At 40.7% G+C, this 16,548-nt stretch overlaps 1 protein-coding gene across 1 annotated transcript in view; it reads right to left on the bottom strand.

Annotated features, from left to right (window-relative positions):
* GART (phosphoribosylglycinamide formyltransferase, phosphoribosylglycinamide synthetase, phosphoribosylaminoimidazole synthetase) overlaps nucleotides 1–15,861 on the bottom strand; it is a 39,226-nt gene extending 23,365 nt beyond the window's left edge. Inside the window, exons 1-10 of the mRNA XM_075033787.1 lie at nucleotides 15,748–15,861; nucleotides 14,132–14,328; nucleotides 13,128–13,250; nucleotides 12,485–12,597; nucleotides 12,124–12,244; nucleotides 10,241–11,655; nucleotides 7,128–7,276; nucleotides 2,900–2,995; nucleotides 1,996–2,170; nucleotides 1,192–1,303 (exon numbers count right to left, since the gene is read on the bottom strand). Of these exons, the coding sequence (XP_074889888.1) occupies nucleotides 1,192–1,303; nucleotides 1,996–2,170; nucleotides 2,900–2,995; nucleotides 7,128–7,272 (528 nt within the window). The 5' untranslated portion in view covers nucleotides 7,273–7,276; nucleotides 10,241–11,655; nucleotides 12,124–12,244; ... (2 more) ...; nucleotides 14,132–14,328; nucleotides 15,748–15,861. The remainder of the gene's footprint in view (nucleotides 1–1,191; nucleotides 1,304–1,995; nucleotides 2,171–2,899; nucleotides 2,996–7,127; nucleotides 7,277–10,240; nucleotides 11,656–12,123; nucleotides 12,245–12,484; nucleotides 12,598–13,127; nucleotides 13,251–14,131; nucleotides 14,329–15,747) is intronic.
* Nucleotides 15,862–16,548: the final 687 nt, after the last annotated feature.

Below are 16,548 nucleotides of genomic sequence, written 5' to 3'. Positions count from 1 at the left end.
TAACACAGGAAGAAAAATGCAGCACAGTTTTGAGACTATTAATCCATTCTCCACCCTGGGTATGTCAGCAATAGTAAAATCTTTGCTCCTCTTTTCTGTTTATTCTTAAATAAATCCAGATTTTATGCTTAAATATTTTTAAATTGCAAATTATATTTATGACTTACTGAGCAATTCCTCATGCTCTATCTTCTGAAGTTTGCACCCATGATACTGAGACTAATAACAATGACTGTCAAGTCTATAATCTGAACTTTTACTTTACAAGAAAGTACAATTCTATAGACTACATTGGAAGCAGGCAATATTGTCATATTACAATGCAACGTTTGAACACTGACTGCATATTTAGGCAACTAAGAACAACCAACCCACACTGACAAGATAATTTTGCATGTCTACAGGACTCTCTAACATACGTTTTTTTTGTTCCAAGACGTTGGGCCACATGTTAAGACATATATTTGTCCAATAACCATACACAGACATACACACACAACAAAATGTGAGTGCAAACCCTATATTCTGACTCTTGAAATACAAGTGTGTCAGATAACATCTCCTATGATCAACATAGCTCCACTGAACTGTAGATGCTGTGCTGCTGACACCAGCTGAAGACCTGACCTTTATGTGTCGTATTTTCCAGCTCTATGTTCCTAACTGTTCAGATGAAATTGCTTAATTTTGCTTCTCTTCAGATTTTGATGGTCCTAATATATTTTTTTAATATCCTACCTAAATGTATACTTAACTTGAAATAATTCCACTGGAATTTTACTACACATTTAAGTGCTGTGTGACTGGAGTCCTAAAGCTGATGTTGCTTGTCAAGATCCAGCTCAATCACAGTGTTAATATTACAGCATTGTAGTACCTGTTTGATTGCAGCAGCCTCAAGTGGTAAAAAAAAAAAAAAAAAAAAAAGGAAAACCATATGGAAATAAATGTGGGTTTTCATTAAGAACAATTTTATTTCAGCCTACAGGAACTATGCCTAAAAAGAGTACCCTGCCTTAAGCAATAAATATGACAGAGCTTCATAGCTGTCCAAATAATGGTAAAAGAATTGATGTCTTTTATCCAAGTTCCTATTACGTAGAAATAAAGAATATCTTTGAGACTCTAAGACAGTTAACAACTTATTTTGTGTAAGAACTCCTCCAGTTAGTGCATGACATTTATACTCACCTGCATGATTTCAGTAACAGCTTTGCAGGCTTCTTCCTTGTTTGAAGCCACAATTACTCCTTTGCCAGCTGCCAGGCCACTAGCTTTTACAACTAAAGCAGGGAAGTTTGCACTTCAAAGACAGAGAAGAGAGATTCAACACTAAACACTCTGTAGGCATTCTGAACATTTCAATAGTTGAAAGATCAAAATACTTATCAGTTTTCATAGCAACCATTTTACCTTATTGAATAACATACAAATAAAAACCAGGCTTCTCTTCTTATTCTATGCTTGTGAAGCATTTCTGCTTCCTGTATTTTTCCCCATCACTGAATTTCATTACTGTTCTGAAAGGTTGCTTTCCTTTTAATAATTTATTGTTGTATCATTTTTGGGTCACCTGGATTGTATTCTCATGAGTAGATAGATCCATCATTTGCCAAGTAAGTCTCCAATGCAGAATTTATATTCGTTGAGAAAAGGAACAAGGGCGGCAGAACATATGACTATCAGACTGCAAGCTGTGTTTCCACAGCAGGCATTTTGAAAAAAAAAAAAAAAAAAAAAAAGCTTGTCCTATATCCTCCTGTAAACTGAACACTGGAATTTATTTTCATTTTAGAACAATAAATAAGAACCATTTAATTATCAGACTTATTGCAGTGTGATAGTGTCATGTTAGATTATCCTTTAAAACCTTTACAGATGTTCTATCACAGCCAAAAGTATTGATACAGAAGTAACGATTTGATTGTTTGTTTTGGATACCTAGCACACTGCATATTGCTGTAAAAAAAATTTCTAAAAGGATAAGAATTTTACCTGTTAATAAAACTACATGCTGCTTTAGGATCACTAAAAGATTTCCATCTCGCAGTTGGGATCTCATGACGATCCAAAAAGGCTTTGGTAAAGCTCTTACTGGACTCCAGCTGAGCTGCCTTTGCTGTTGGACCAAAACACCTTACTCCAGCTGCTGTCAAGTCATCAACAATTCCTAAAAATGACAACATGAAAAAATTTTATAAATCACCAGATGATTTATAGAAGTCAGGTAGTCCACGTCTACAGATGCACTGATTTGTTGGAACAAGTATGTCAGGAATGGTAAGCAATACAAATCTACCAAGTGCCTGTTCTACCAGATGGGCCTTAGATGCATTCTTAACTGTAATCAGGAGCAGGTAACCCTGCAATATCTGGGGCTAAGAATATATGCGGCATTTGGTAAGAGATGACAATCCCTCCTTGTTTTATTCTAGCTTTTAACTAAAAAGTTGACATTAGTCTTTTGGGAAGATGACAATTGTTGATCATGTAAAAGATTAAAACAGAAAAATTATCAGCATGTTTATAAACTTTTTTTTTTACCAAGTCTCAAATTACTATTGTTTCAAAAAATAAAAATTCCATAGGAAAATCAAAAGCCTAGTTAAGGTTCCTATATGGAAACACTTTGATACCTCTTTTACTAATCCCAAGCACTTAAAAAGAAAACAAACATCTAAGGATATTTTAACTGTTATATTGCTCACACAATACCCTTCAGAAATTAATTTTCATCACAGCACAACCCTGAATTTCAGGGAAACTGCCAAGGAGGATCTGTTTCCATTCCTGTTGAAGACATTCAGATACTGTTGAGTGGTGCACAGAAGATGGGGACTAAAATTTACTTTTCTTCCTAAATTATGAAGGCTATGATTTTTAGCTTGCTTTCTCTTACCAGCAGCAAGAGGAACCTCTGGACCAACCACAACCAGCCTGATCTCCTGATCTCTGCAGAACTGGGCAAGTGCACCATGATTGCTGACTGAAACAGCTGTTGAAGATACAAAAGGGCAGTAAGACTGCATTCATTACTGTTGCGTAGCACTTATTTATCACATAACACTGAAGAAGCATTTTCACCAGTCTCACATTCTTGAATGGCAGGTCACTGTGAATCTGGAAGAGTGAGGCATACACTAATACATAGACTTACATGCGAGGCTTAGACCAAAATACACCACCAAACCCCGAGGCAAAGGCTGTGGTTCCACACGCATTGTCAACCCACCTTGCTCTTGAAGGTGAGAAAAAAATTTTGTGGTTCTCCAACACTGCCATACAGTACACTGGTCTCATCTCTAGGAACATCCTGTTTGCCAGCACAAGAAGCATTGCGAAAGATCCAAGTGAAAAATAACTCACAAGCAAAAAATACATTTTTCAGCCAGTCTCTTCCCTGAGTAGGGTCACCATGAAGCTTTACACCTGTTCATGCCAGCACAGTGCAGGGGACAGGAACAAGTGGCTGGTGGTAGGATTGCAACTGGTTTCTTTTCTTTTTTCCTTCTTTCTGTAGTGCCAGCTAAAAATTGCTGCACTAAACTGATCCCACTGAAACAAAGGGGAATCTGAACATTTTTTCTTACATTAGGCTGAACTTAATAAGGACAGGTGCTGTAATTATGGGTAAGGATATTTGGTCTTAGTTTTTTACAACCATTATCTTTCCATAAACAAACATTTAATATGACGACACTTGGAATGCCAAAAACTGTGTAAACAAAAGAAAAAGCTTGCATGAAAGACAATAATGTCAAGTCTCATGATAAAAAAAATTACGCAACGCAACGCAATGCAATTCCACCGCTTTTATCAAGAGTAAATAAAGCCAAGGTCTATAGAGGATGGGAGCACGAACCCAGAGAGAGCCCAAAAAACGGTGAGCGCAGTCCGGCGTGGATTGGCTGCTCCCACAGGGAGGAGACTAACGCATCAGGGCACGAAGCTGGCAAAGGGAGCACAGTACAGCACAACACACCCTCCGCACAGCTGGACTACTTGAAGTTTTGTCCGTAATCTCCTGTTAGTGACCGTACCGTGGCAGGAGCTGATGGTCTCTGCCAGCTGGTTTACAGGGAAGTGAGGAGAGAAAGGAGAGGCAGTGATACAGCAGCTTCTGCTGGAGAAACAGACACAATTTTGTGTTGGTGCCCTCTGAGCTCCTGTCATCCTATATGAATAAATTGCCTGCTTTCACAAGAGAAGCTGCTATTTCTGCCTAAGAGATGGCATAAAAGCAACTATCTGAAACCTATGTTTTGGTTACAGATTTACCCTATTTGGGTGGAGTGGGGGAAAAAACCAGACTGAACATGAATAAAAATTACCTCCTTGATACCTATTTAATGGTTCAATTATTTTGTTCCACCAACATTTGTAAGTAAGGAGTAGCAAAGGCCTTTGACTTCCATGTGCAATTTATGCCAACTGACTTCTGGCTCACAAGACAGCAAAAACAAAAGCGTAACACCCTTGGCTTTGAAGTACTGATTAACATAAAGGTCAATATTGTCTTTCAGTCCCGTGGGGCTGTTGTGAAAGCAGCTGGAGAACAGCAGATCGTGACTAAAGAGAGTGGGAGGTCTGGTGGGCAACTGAAAAGGGACGATCCCTGTTCCCCGCGAGCTTAATCCATGCAAAGGGGTGCAGGGAAAGGAAAGAGCCCGTAAAGTGATTGTGCTTTTCATCCCAAATTGTCTTGCCGCAGGTCTGATCTACTAGTGATATGAACAGTGATTATGGCACGAGATTTACATGTGGAAACGTCCTAGTAACAAACGGAAAGGAATAAATCACATTGTTAATATGTAATTTTAACTTTCCCCCCAAACATCATTTTCCTCAGGATGTAGACTGAAAGGGGACATTCTTGTAGCTGTGTTTCATTTCTCAAAATGACAGCTAAATGTTCCTTTCACACTAGCCAGAAGGACCTTGGACCAAGGTTTTCAAAGCTAGAGCTTAAAGTTAAGAGTATAAGTTACACTGAGAGCTAAAATATGATGGAAGGAGGTGTCAGGATGCTAAAGTCCATTCCCAGACACGTATATAACTATCTCTGGATTCAGCAAGCCATTCTGTATGTTTCTGGCATCAAAATTGCCCTGCTAATTAAATATAAATTGAATATAAAACTATATTTAATCACTCAACCTAAATCTGTCTTTATTGTCAGAAACGATTACTGACTCAAATTAACCATGAAAACTTCTTTTGACTTAGATACAGGCAAGGTTTGAAGGATTTAAGGTTATTTATAATTTTAAGCTCACCTTTATATGTTTCAGAAATCATCTGAGAACCAGAGTTGCAATGCTAATTAAAGGCAATCTCATGAACCATGAAGGGAGAATGAACTTGCAGAGCCAAATCTTAATTATACCAAAAAAACAGGAACAATGGTAGCAGTTTCACAGATGTCTTTGCCCAGGCTCACACAATAGGGCTTACATGCTTCTGTAAAGCTGTTTTCCATTTTCTCCCCTCAGTTAAAATCTAGACCCCAGTGGTAGGACTAAAATGCCTGAGCAGGTAAGACAAATCGTTTCCCTAAAAACCAAAGAAGTCAAATTCTTCACAAATTCTAAATTCTTCCTCCCCTGAGGATTTCTCTCCCAAAGTACGTGTAAGCGCATAGTCTAGGAAAAAAAAATTATAGTACACATGGTAGATTTCATGGACCTGGCTCAAGTATTATTATGCACATGCTCAAATATTTTCCACTGTTGAGGGTGAAGTATTTTTTATGGAGTAACAAGGTGAGAGAAAAGCACAGCAGTTTTTAAAAGACACTGCTTGTAAAAAAATACTGAAATTAACATTCTGCAGGCCATACAGACTGGCACTGACTCCATTTAGCACAAGGGTAAAGATTTTTGTTTGACTTCCTGGGACGAGAAGGGAAGGTATGACTTTCCTGTCAGGCTCTTCCTTGCACTCTCTCCTCAGAGGCCAAATAGAACAAAAAAATACAATACTGTGACTAGTCAAAGAAATTAAGGACAAAGTTATTTAAACAGCCTGTAATTAAGCATTCCAATGGAATTAAATACGATAATTACCTGCCTGCTGTATAAGAATCTGACAGGATTCATGTTTCCACATGAGATAGCAACAAAAAAAGATTTTACTCACATATAAATATATATGCAGAAAATTGATTTATATAATTCACGTTCACATGCTTATGATGCTAACTTTAATTCCGTATGTTATCACATGTTTTAAAGTGGAAACTTAAGCCAGTTGTTTAAAGTACATAATTCAGGATCTGTTATGTAAAGGACAAAAGACAGGAGTCTCTGAATAATTACCCCTGGTTTTGTACTGACTCACTGTGTGCCTCCAGGCAAGCACCTTACCAGTATTTTTTAAATGCAGCGCGTAATTTTGGATGCTCAATTTGAAATACCTTAAGCTTGATTTCTCAAAACTAATAGCTATGAATAGTTTCAATTACAGCCAAGCAGAGCTTAACATATTAAGCTAGAAGTCCAGAACAGGCAGTCAGTATGAAGAGAGAAACATTTGAAAAGAACCTTAACTTCTTAAGGTCACTACGACAAAGGAATGAATGTTTTTCTATGGTTGAACATTTCAGGTGAGAAAGTATTCTATCAAAGGTTGTAGGGATCACAGGGCTTCCATGTGCTTCTGAGAATATAATAGTGAATTTAGTACTTTAGGTGCTGGCATTTGCTTCAGGCAATTTTCAGCTGTTCACCAACCAGTTGTTGAACTGCAGTGCCTACCAAGAGAAACCACCACCCCTTCCCTGCTAGGTGCTGGGAGGTGGAAACCACAGCAACTATCCCTGAGCTGTATTCCCAGAGGAACGTGCATTAGACAGATGGAGTTTTGGTTGCATCCTCCACCCCCAAACCTAAAGAATTAGGTATCACAACTGAGATCATCTAAAATGAGTGGTAGTTGTGCAAGGCTTCGCTCAGACATTTTCTTCTTTTTAACTGCATCTATATGATCTATTTCACGTGTCCAAAACCTTAAAAAACAGTAATAATAATAATCTTTTCATATTAACAGCTGTGATTTCAGATCGATGACTAGAACAACTTACTGGCTGAGTTACCAAATTTAAAAATGGTATTTTTTTTTTGTTTTACCTGAATTTGAAATTTTTCCATTGTCAGCTGTTCCTGCATTTCCTGGAGCAACATACACATGCTTTACATGTGGGGACTGAGCCAACTTCCAGGCCAGCGCATGCTCTCTCCCTCCACTGCCAATCACAAGCACCCGATCAGCCATTAGTCTGCATAAAACCAGAACACAAGCAAAACAGCCAGAATTAGCCGCGTGAGGTTAGGAAAGCGAGAGCTTCACAGACCACAGTTTTAAGTGCTGGGTGCAATGCAACTCACAACAGACATGAATTGTCACTTTGTTTCAGGCAACAATATTTCTCTAAGGGTTTTGTTGGTTTAAAAAAATGTACCTGAAAATGGATAACTGACTTAATCAGATGTGATATAAACTAAATGTCAAAAACTGAACTGCTCCAGAACACAGAAGTAACCTGCAGGGCAATCCATCCTGGTTTTCCTTTAGTCAGACTGGCAACTGCTCCAAGTTATACAGAATCTGTGATACATGAAAAACCCTTACAAGTGACCGGGCTGTGATTTGTAGCCTATAGAAATTCCTGGAGAATCCAAGTTTGCAAAGGGCAAAGCCCTTCTGATCAACTAACCGTATGAACACAGTATTACAGTGTTAAGAGCTGAATGGGACCACTCAAGAGTTTTTAGAGGTATTATCTGAAAGAGCTCTAAATACTTCATGAAAAGGCAAGGCTAAGAGCAATGAGACAGGGAAATCAACTTCCAGCTATGACCTTCCTTAGGAGAGAACAACCATGAGGCAAACAACAGGGAATACCAGGTGTCATTAATAAAGGAGCTCGCTCTGAGAAGGTCCTGCAGGACATCCACTCCTCTTTCCCATTCCAGTGAGTTTTAGAAAAAATACATTAACAGTCTCTTGGCCTGCAGAAAGTAGGTGTATGAACAAAGGCTGCAATTTCATTACAATTTTAAACTGTCCAAAACCTTTTCAGCAGTTTGGAAACAAAATGGTCACAAAAACTAAATGAACTGTTTTGCCCTCCGCATGTCATTATCTGTGTGTGTGTACATAACTTACACATATTGGAGTGATGTCAATATTACATTTTTTTCTTTGAGCAGCTTTGAAAGTTAGCCTTTGCTTTTTAAGACATACTTACTTCTATGCATATTCTCTACATATTTACTGATGTACGTGACCTCAGAATTGCTATCCCAACAATGATACCACACAGCCAGCAAGGGAATAGAAGAGTTCACTTACACTGAAAAAACCCGCTGGAACTCAGAAAATAGTAAATAAAGAAATAAAGTAAGTACATAATTTATAAAATAAGTACATGTATCTTTATCTGGAGTTCATTGAAAAGCAAAGGCTAGCCTCCTAAGCTATTCAAAGAATAAGCTGTTAAGAGTCACATTAGTCCAACATATAAAAATTACACACACAAACAATGCCACTGCACTGGTTAAAGTGAGAGTTTTATTCACAGAAGTCAAACAGTCCCTGAAGAAGCTATTCAGTGGAGCAGAAAGCGAACAGCCACAAATTGGCAGGTGGTCCTAAGCCCAAGTGCACCATGCACTACTTGCAAAAAAGAATCTAAAAGCTTCAAACCTTAACATATGCAAAATAACAATCTAAACCTATAAAAAAATGGCTTAAGCATTTTAAGTCATGAGAATAAACAAAACCAGTTTTGTGCTGAAAATGGTACAATTTATTCAAAGGGCTTTGCATGGCCAGCAAAGAGGTCGGATGTGTCCCTCTGCTATACAAATCACCTCCCATTCATCGGGATGAGGAATGCAACCCAGATAAGAGTTTTGGTCAAAAAGAACAACGAGTCTCCCTGTTGTAATCCCAGCACACATAACACGCAACCCTTGGTCACTCCCTGTGCCTCTTCCATTAAGCAGCTGGTCATTGAACCTGCGCTTGCCAATGTGTACAGTGCCTCCCAAGGTGAGCTGAGAGAAAAAAACCCAACATAGGATGCAGCTTGAATACACGCAGGTGACAGCTTCATTTCCAAGAGCAGCGAAAAGCCAGATCTCCTTTGTGGTCCCCTCCTCTATGGGAGGACAAGAGAGGATGACTAGCACAAAGCACATCTTAAACAAAAGAAAAGAAAAGGAAAAAAAAAAACCTAACAGATTTCTAAGGGAAAAGCAAAAAGGCACGGTATAAAGCAGATTTTCAGCCAACTGATAAGGCAGGGTCATGTGCCTCTCCCTCAGATCAGCTGCTACAGCTCGACTTGAATAAAGCTGCTCTGATAGTTCTGACCCTGGAGAAACCTGTCCTTCCTGAGGACCTGGACTATGCAGGAAACAGCTTCTGCTCTGAGGACCCTATGCGATGCGTACCGTGAACCTGATTTTTAAATCCAAGCCCTCTGTACTAAACTTTAAACAGGAAGAGCCCACACTTGTTTTAGAAGCTATTCATATGCCATTTGCTAAGATATTTTAATCCATTAATGAAGGAATGATTTGTTCAGAGAGTGATACTCTTAGGCAAAACATCCAGTCAGAATAAAGACAAAATAAACATGAATAGAAGGATAAAATACAAAAAATTAACACCGAGTTGTTCACTATGAACTAAACGTACTGGAGTTAAAATTTAATTGTAGTTTCAGGCTGGGGGAGACCTATAGCTTTCTAATCAACACTGACAAATATACATGTTGCAAAGTTGTGGAGATGTTTTAATTACAAAACTCTAGGATTACTTACAATAAATAAAAACCACGTTGGGGTGAGAATTATCAGTTATGGTATACATATTTGGGACACCAAGTTATGCTAAACCTCTTTTATATTACAATTCAAGCAAAAAGAAAAGATAAAAAGAATAAGGGACTGGCTACAACAAAGGGATGAATTAGACAAAGACAGTGACATAGGACAAAAGAATGCAATATAAAAGAATAAACATTTATCATGTAGCAGGCAGCTATCCCATACATTGAAGTTAAACCAAACAAGCATGTTTTCAGTGCTGTCCAGAGACAGTCATCATTAAATACTAATTTTTAAGGCCAATTTTATCAATAATAAGTTGAGCTATACACATTACATAATTTTCTTACAAGTACCTCAGAATTGAGTGCAGAGATTTAAACCCAAACAGAGAACATACTTACTCTATCCTACGTGCTGCCAGTCTGAGGAAAGTAGTACTCAAGAGTTCAGATGTGCAAAGAGAAAGGAGATAAGCAGACTCTGGTTAAAATGTAGTACCCCGTCCCAATATTACCGCCCCATTGACGACACTGTGCAGCTAGCCAATGAACGGGAAAGTCCAGCCATTCCAGCTGGGAAGGGGACAGAAACTTGCATGCAAATGGTCTCGGAGTGAGGATCAAAAACTTTGCAAAGCAGAAGCAGCACATCCTGTTGTTTCTAAACTTGTAAAATAAATTCTGTACCATCCCAGGTATTTTTTGCAGTTAAAAACTACTTACTAATCAGATTGTAAACATTCTCTTTTTATCTAAAAATGAGGCTATGCATAGTCCTATGCATATCAACAGTATGAAAGAGTAAGGTGCATGATGCACATTCATGCTCCATTAAGCCTACTGCTTAAAAATAGTAGGGCAGGCTTGAAGATCCAGTGACACTGTTGCCAGCTAAAGTAACTCACCATGCTGGCAACTCAATCAAAGAATCACTCACTTTTTTTCCCTGAAGTAACATATTCTAATACTACTGTCAGCTGAAAAAAATTAATAATATACAGCAAAAAGTTTTATATGGGAGCAAGTAAATAGAACAAGCCATGTATCATATGTTCAAATAAAATTTAACCATTTTATAACAAAATGTGAGTAAAAAATACATTTCAGCCATTTGTTTTGAAACTCAGTGTTATTTGTGCATCCCACAAGTGGTATCCTAGCAACTTTTATTTAGGGATGTAGCTTGAGAACTTCTGGTGGCAATCCCAGTTCAGGAGGCTCAAATCTAGCAGTGGCAGCCTTTCTTTTTCACACTGTCATAGAAAGATGTTGTTTAGGCCCTCTGCTGCCCAGCAAGATCTTGCATTAAAAATAAAAATTCCAAGAGGTGACATTTCTTTTTATTTTGTGACTAATCCAGGAGTCAAAAATTTGTTCTCAAAAGACCAAAAGCCATTCACAAGCTAAATATTTCTTCTGTAAGGATTATCACACACTCAGGTTATTTGGAAGCAATATGTGAAATCCTTAAAGATTCCAAAGCACGGTATGTAATTACCTTCAGCAACCATTGTCTGCTATTGTAAAGAAGGAAGATATGTTTGGTTTTAAAATAAAGACAAATGGCATTTCAGGCAAGGGTCTATTACTAGGTCCTTATATGAAGTAAGAACAGGAAAGCAAAAACAAGCTAATCACTCTGTGTATCCAAGAGGAGAGGACACAAAGATTGAGTGAAGACAAGTTGACTTCCAGAGCCTGTCCCTGAGGTTGCCAGTAGTAAGTCAGCAGGGACGAGCATCAGCCTAGAGACCTTTATCCTCCACAAAAGGTAGGGCTCACCAAGAATCTGGGCAACTCTTCCACTAGGTCAGGGCCTGTGGAGCAGAGAAAATAAAGTGAGGAAGGCAAAACCAACAGTATCTGATAGCTTTCCCCATCCTAATTCCTCCACAAGGCATGGTGAGATTTCAAATACAGGTAGAAGTGAGATGAGGCTACTAACTCAGTTGCTGCCCCTTCCCTATTAAGAGGGAAGGGACAGGAGCCATTGACTCTTTCTCTAACTGATCCTGTGCACAGACTTGTTAAACTCAGCTCCTTGGTTGCATTTATGAAGGTAACTCTATAAGAAAATCCTTAAGCAATTTCTTCCCAAGTTTCAGTTTCGTATCATACGTGTGTGGTGCAAGTTACCTAAGTATTTTATCTCAACTAGGTGGAGTCTCGTAATAAGTCATTGCCTTATTACATCACCCCTAACTAAAGCAGTAAAAAGGTGCAATTAAAATAAGATCTATGCAATATAGCACAAACAGTAAAGGGTATGACTGGTGGCAGCTCACCGCTTCAGACAGTGTCTTTTTTTTTTTTTAATTAAGCTCCAGTGCTGTTGGTTTTCTCTGTGCTCCATGATTGAGACCTGGGTGGACTGTGTTTTGCTTTGGTGAGCCAAATCTTGAAAATCTGTGTGAAAAAGGTGCCACAAAACAAAGTAGCTTTAAAAGATACTTTTTCATGTCTTAGTTTCATCAAAATCTGAGCTGAGAGTGGAGTGACAATGGTAACACATAGGTATATTTAAAATGTTGCACTGTGCAGCATCCGAAGTGTTTCAGCCCTTCACTAAAAGGTTTACTGCTCAAGAAGGTTTACACTCTGCTGCAAAAATTTACACATGCATTAATGCTGGACCCATTCATATACCTTGTTGTCATTGAAAGGGAATGTCGTGAATCCAGACACACTCTTCCTTTCCTTGTACTGGCTCTGGTGCTGACTTGAGCATAGTCAATTCACTGAGATTTCATAAAACTAATCTGAGGAAAAAAACACCCAAAACAGATTTCTGTAAGCTGAACTGGCTTGGAGCGCAATCAGCCAAGGTCTAAGAGACACTAACAGTGAATGGATGGGACAACAGAACCGAGCAGAATAATTTGAGGGCAAGACCTGCCTTTCAGGCAGCAACAATCTATTGTATCACTGCACATGTAACATCTAACCTTAGCTGCAGCCTATTTAAAAGCTGAAATACCTTAGCTTCCCAACACAAGGATTCAGGAAACCTGATGCAGGCATTCAAGTTTCTTTAGACAAAAGATATGGTCCTTGCCCAGAGCACCTTAACTCCTACCTTTCCTAGAGCTTAGGCTACAAAATGGCCCAGCAGTGACAGCACTTACCCCAAACACAAAGAACTCAAGCCCAGCGTCACCGAGAAGGTTCAAACCCACACCCCCCAGTCCCTGGAGAAGAGCTCTTATCACTTGGCTTGGTACTAAAGGAGAAGGTTCACTTTTTCTCTCGAAGTTAGGCAGGAGGAGAAGAAAAAGAAATAAAGACTCACAGGCCACAGGAAAAACACAAAACTGGGAAGGCTGTGCAATTCGGCTGCCACCCCATTGAGCGTAGTGCTAGTTTCTAGCCCTAGCAGTCAGGACCATGTGTGTGGTTTTTTTTTTTCATAGACCTGTAATGGGATAAAAAAATTGAAAGAACGGATTGGAAAAGAAGCCAAACGCTAGAACTTCCTCCTCCCAATTCCAACAGCTAGGCTGTTGCCTACCCCCTCCCAGGAACCTGCCATCCTTTACTTGGCTTTCAAACTCGCCAGCAGCCACGTTACGTGGTCCCAACCCCCCTCAGGCTGAACCCAGCAATTCTGCTTTCTGAATTAATGCTCTCATCAGCGGGCCAAGTCATGTCTTAAGAGTCCGCTGCATGTTACGAGTGCACACAGCTACACTCAAGGTGAGCCGCGAGCTGGCCTTCTCGGTGAACCTCTGCCAACTGCTGGACCCCGTTCAAGCTTGAAGATGAACTGGAGGCTGAAACGCACAAGCTGCAGGTTCACCGACTGGTGTTTCACAATTGGCTCACGCTGCCCTTTGCCAGTGCAGCTTCCCATTGGTCCCACCAACTTCTCCACCTCCAGTCTCTCCTTCCCTCTATCCTCCTGTGTGTGCCAAGGGTTGTGCAGTCACTTGGATCAGGAAGACAATAATGCTGGAAAGCTAACACTACAAGAGCAACCAACCCAGTAAAGTGAAAATATAAATATATATGCACATATAAAGGAAATACTTTTCTGCCAGCTTAGTGAGCTAAACTAACTCACTCAGGGATGAAGTGATCACCACAGAGAGTACAAGGGAAGCAGCAGAAGCAGGCAGGCATAGAGGGTGAAAAGAGCTTGGTTATGCTGCAGCAAACTGCTCATCACACCAGCTGTCCTGTGCACTGCACCCTCAGATCATCTGGACTGATCGAGAGACCATAACGCAATCAGTGGCAAACACTGCTTCACAATTTACCTTCTCATTACCTTCTCACCCAACTGCTCATTCCTACCTCTTGCTCCAGCCTGTTTATGGTCACAGGGTGAGTTTGATCAGAGTATCAAATGAGGGCTGGGGAGGGGAAGAGATCCGTGTCTCTCTCCATGTTTTTTTCCTGTGTGGATCAGTTTCCAGAGGGAGTTCACCATGCCAATTGTGCAGCGGCTCTGCTGGTGCAACGGAAGGTACAAAACCAAACAGCCATGGCACCTAAACCGGCAAAATGGCCAAAATGCAATGACAGAAGTGCAAGCTTAGGCTTGGGCAGCGTTAGGCTCATCCTGAAGGAAAACAATGTGGCCTTAGAGAACCTTTAATTTCCTCAGGTTTCAATACCATGAACAGTTGCTTAAGGAGTTCGGAGGCCTCCAGAATCAGGTAGCAATTACGATTTTCAGTTATAGCTTTGAGTTTAAATAAGCTTCTTTTGCTCATGTGTTTTATTTAAGACTAATTCCTGGCTCTTACCTGGCTATATAGTGTGGTGTATCAGATTGCTTTATAAAACAAAACAAAACAAGAAAATCATTATTATCTGTGTGTGCACCCCTGCAGAAATCCAAGCATCACAGTGAAGGCCTGAATCAGAGCTGAGAATAAAACATACATCTTTCATAGCCTGAATTGAGGCTCTGCAAGACAGGCAACTTGCCTCCTGGTGTGATCCTCCAAATGACTGGATTGTCTGTTTCCTAGGCAAAACATTACCTCAATTTTGGCTGCTAAAAATAAATAGGATCATAAAGTTTTACAACCACCCTCAAAGTACTATATTTTGACACTTCAGAACTCTGTGTAGGAAGCTGGAAGTGCTCAGTGTCTTTCACCATTGATGCCTCAGAAGCTCCTAGGTGAGAACAAGAATGAAGGGGGGGGGAGGAATGCTTTTTTTATATTATTATTTCAGTTATACACACAACATAGCAAAATAAGTATCAGCTCTGTTCATTGATTTCAATGTCTACTGGATAGATTAAAAAAAAAAGAGGGCCAATGTTAAAGTTGGTAAGCCCCAACTTCACAAACAGCAGGGCAAGAATCGAAGTGAGTCAAAGTCCAGTACAAGAGAGGTTAGAAGTTTAATATTTACTTCAAAGCAAATATTTCACCACTTTTTTTCAAAGCCAAACAGAGCAAAGGAAAAAAAATCCTCGTAGAAATAAAAGCCATGTGCGTTTTAAAGTACTTTAAGAGCAGTACATCTAAAACCGCTGCATATCAAGCTCCTCAGAAATCAGTCTGGGCAGGAGACGCAGTTACAACATACAAATGAACATGACAGCCGCTACCAAACAGATCTCCACACGCCCCTTCATCGCCATAGGTGCGGGACAGAGCAGGACCCGGGCTAAAACAAACCGCCCGGGTTTTCAGGCGAGGCCTGCTCTCCGCGGCGCTCTGGCTGCAGCAGGGGCCGGCAGGAAGGCGCCGGGCCGGGCCGGGCCGAGCCGAGCCGCCCCGCCCCGCCATTTTACCGCGCGGCTCGGCGGGGAGCACATGGCCCCGCCGCCGCCTCGCCCCTCCCGCGCCGCCGCCAAACCCGGCCGCGGGAGGCTGGTTACGGGCAGCGACACCGACACCGAGCGTCCCGCGGAGAGAACCCTTCTCCAGAGCGAAAGAAAAACTTACTTTCCTTCAGGGGGATTTTAAGGAGCGGCAGGCATCCTCCGCCGTGCCGCCGCCGCGAACTACAGTACCCAGGGAGCCCCGCGACATGGCGGGTCGGCCCTGGGGCGGGGGCCGGGGCCGGGAAGCGGGGCGGGCGGGAAGGAGGGAGGAAGGGAAGGAAGGAAGGAAGGGTAATCAATGTCTCGGCTTGGAGACCCGCTAATTGGCTTTTGCACGCCAGTTCTTCAGGTCTAGAAATATCTTCCGCTGGGGGCGGCTGCTGGCTGGGGAGCGTGCTGAGCCGGGCCGGGAGGGTGCTAGAGCCGGCCGAAAACCCTTATCTATATGTAGGTTATTGTTTTTACTTTATCTAGGAAGTAGAGTATTGCTCCAGAGGGTAAAGGTGATGGTTTATGAAGTTGGCTGGGTAGGACTGTGTAAAGATTGAATTTGTTTCTATGTCCTCTCAGGGGGAATGCTCCTAGGTATCTTTAAGTACCGGGTAGGAGCGACTCCTTAGTTTGTACCACACTGAACTTTCTACTTCATGAAACCAAAGAGTATTGGGTGATATTTAGTCCAATTTAGCATTACAATTGTGCAACAATACTGTTAGTAAGACCAGATTTGATCCATAGTTCTCCCCCCCCCCCCCCCCCGTTATAATGTGGAAACCTCACAGTTCTTTGTAAATTAGCTTATGGAATATAGATTTAATAAATACTGGTTCCATATTTGAGCACTGCTTTGACTCTTGCTTTAAAAGGGAACAGTCACATGAATAAATGCTCTAAGTACTGATGATTGCAGCAGAACTGCTAC

This window comes from Buteo buteo, chromosome 8 (genome assembly GCF_964188355.1).
Source record: "Buteo buteo chromosome 8, bButBut1.hap1.1, whole genome shotgun sequence".
Classification (NCBI taxonomy): domain Eukaryota; kingdom Metazoa; phylum Chordata; class Aves; order Accipitriformes; family Accipitridae; genus Buteo; species Buteo buteo.
The sequence above is the reverse complement of the archived record's forward strand: the minus strand, read 5'-3'. Positions and strand labels throughout refer to the sequence as shown.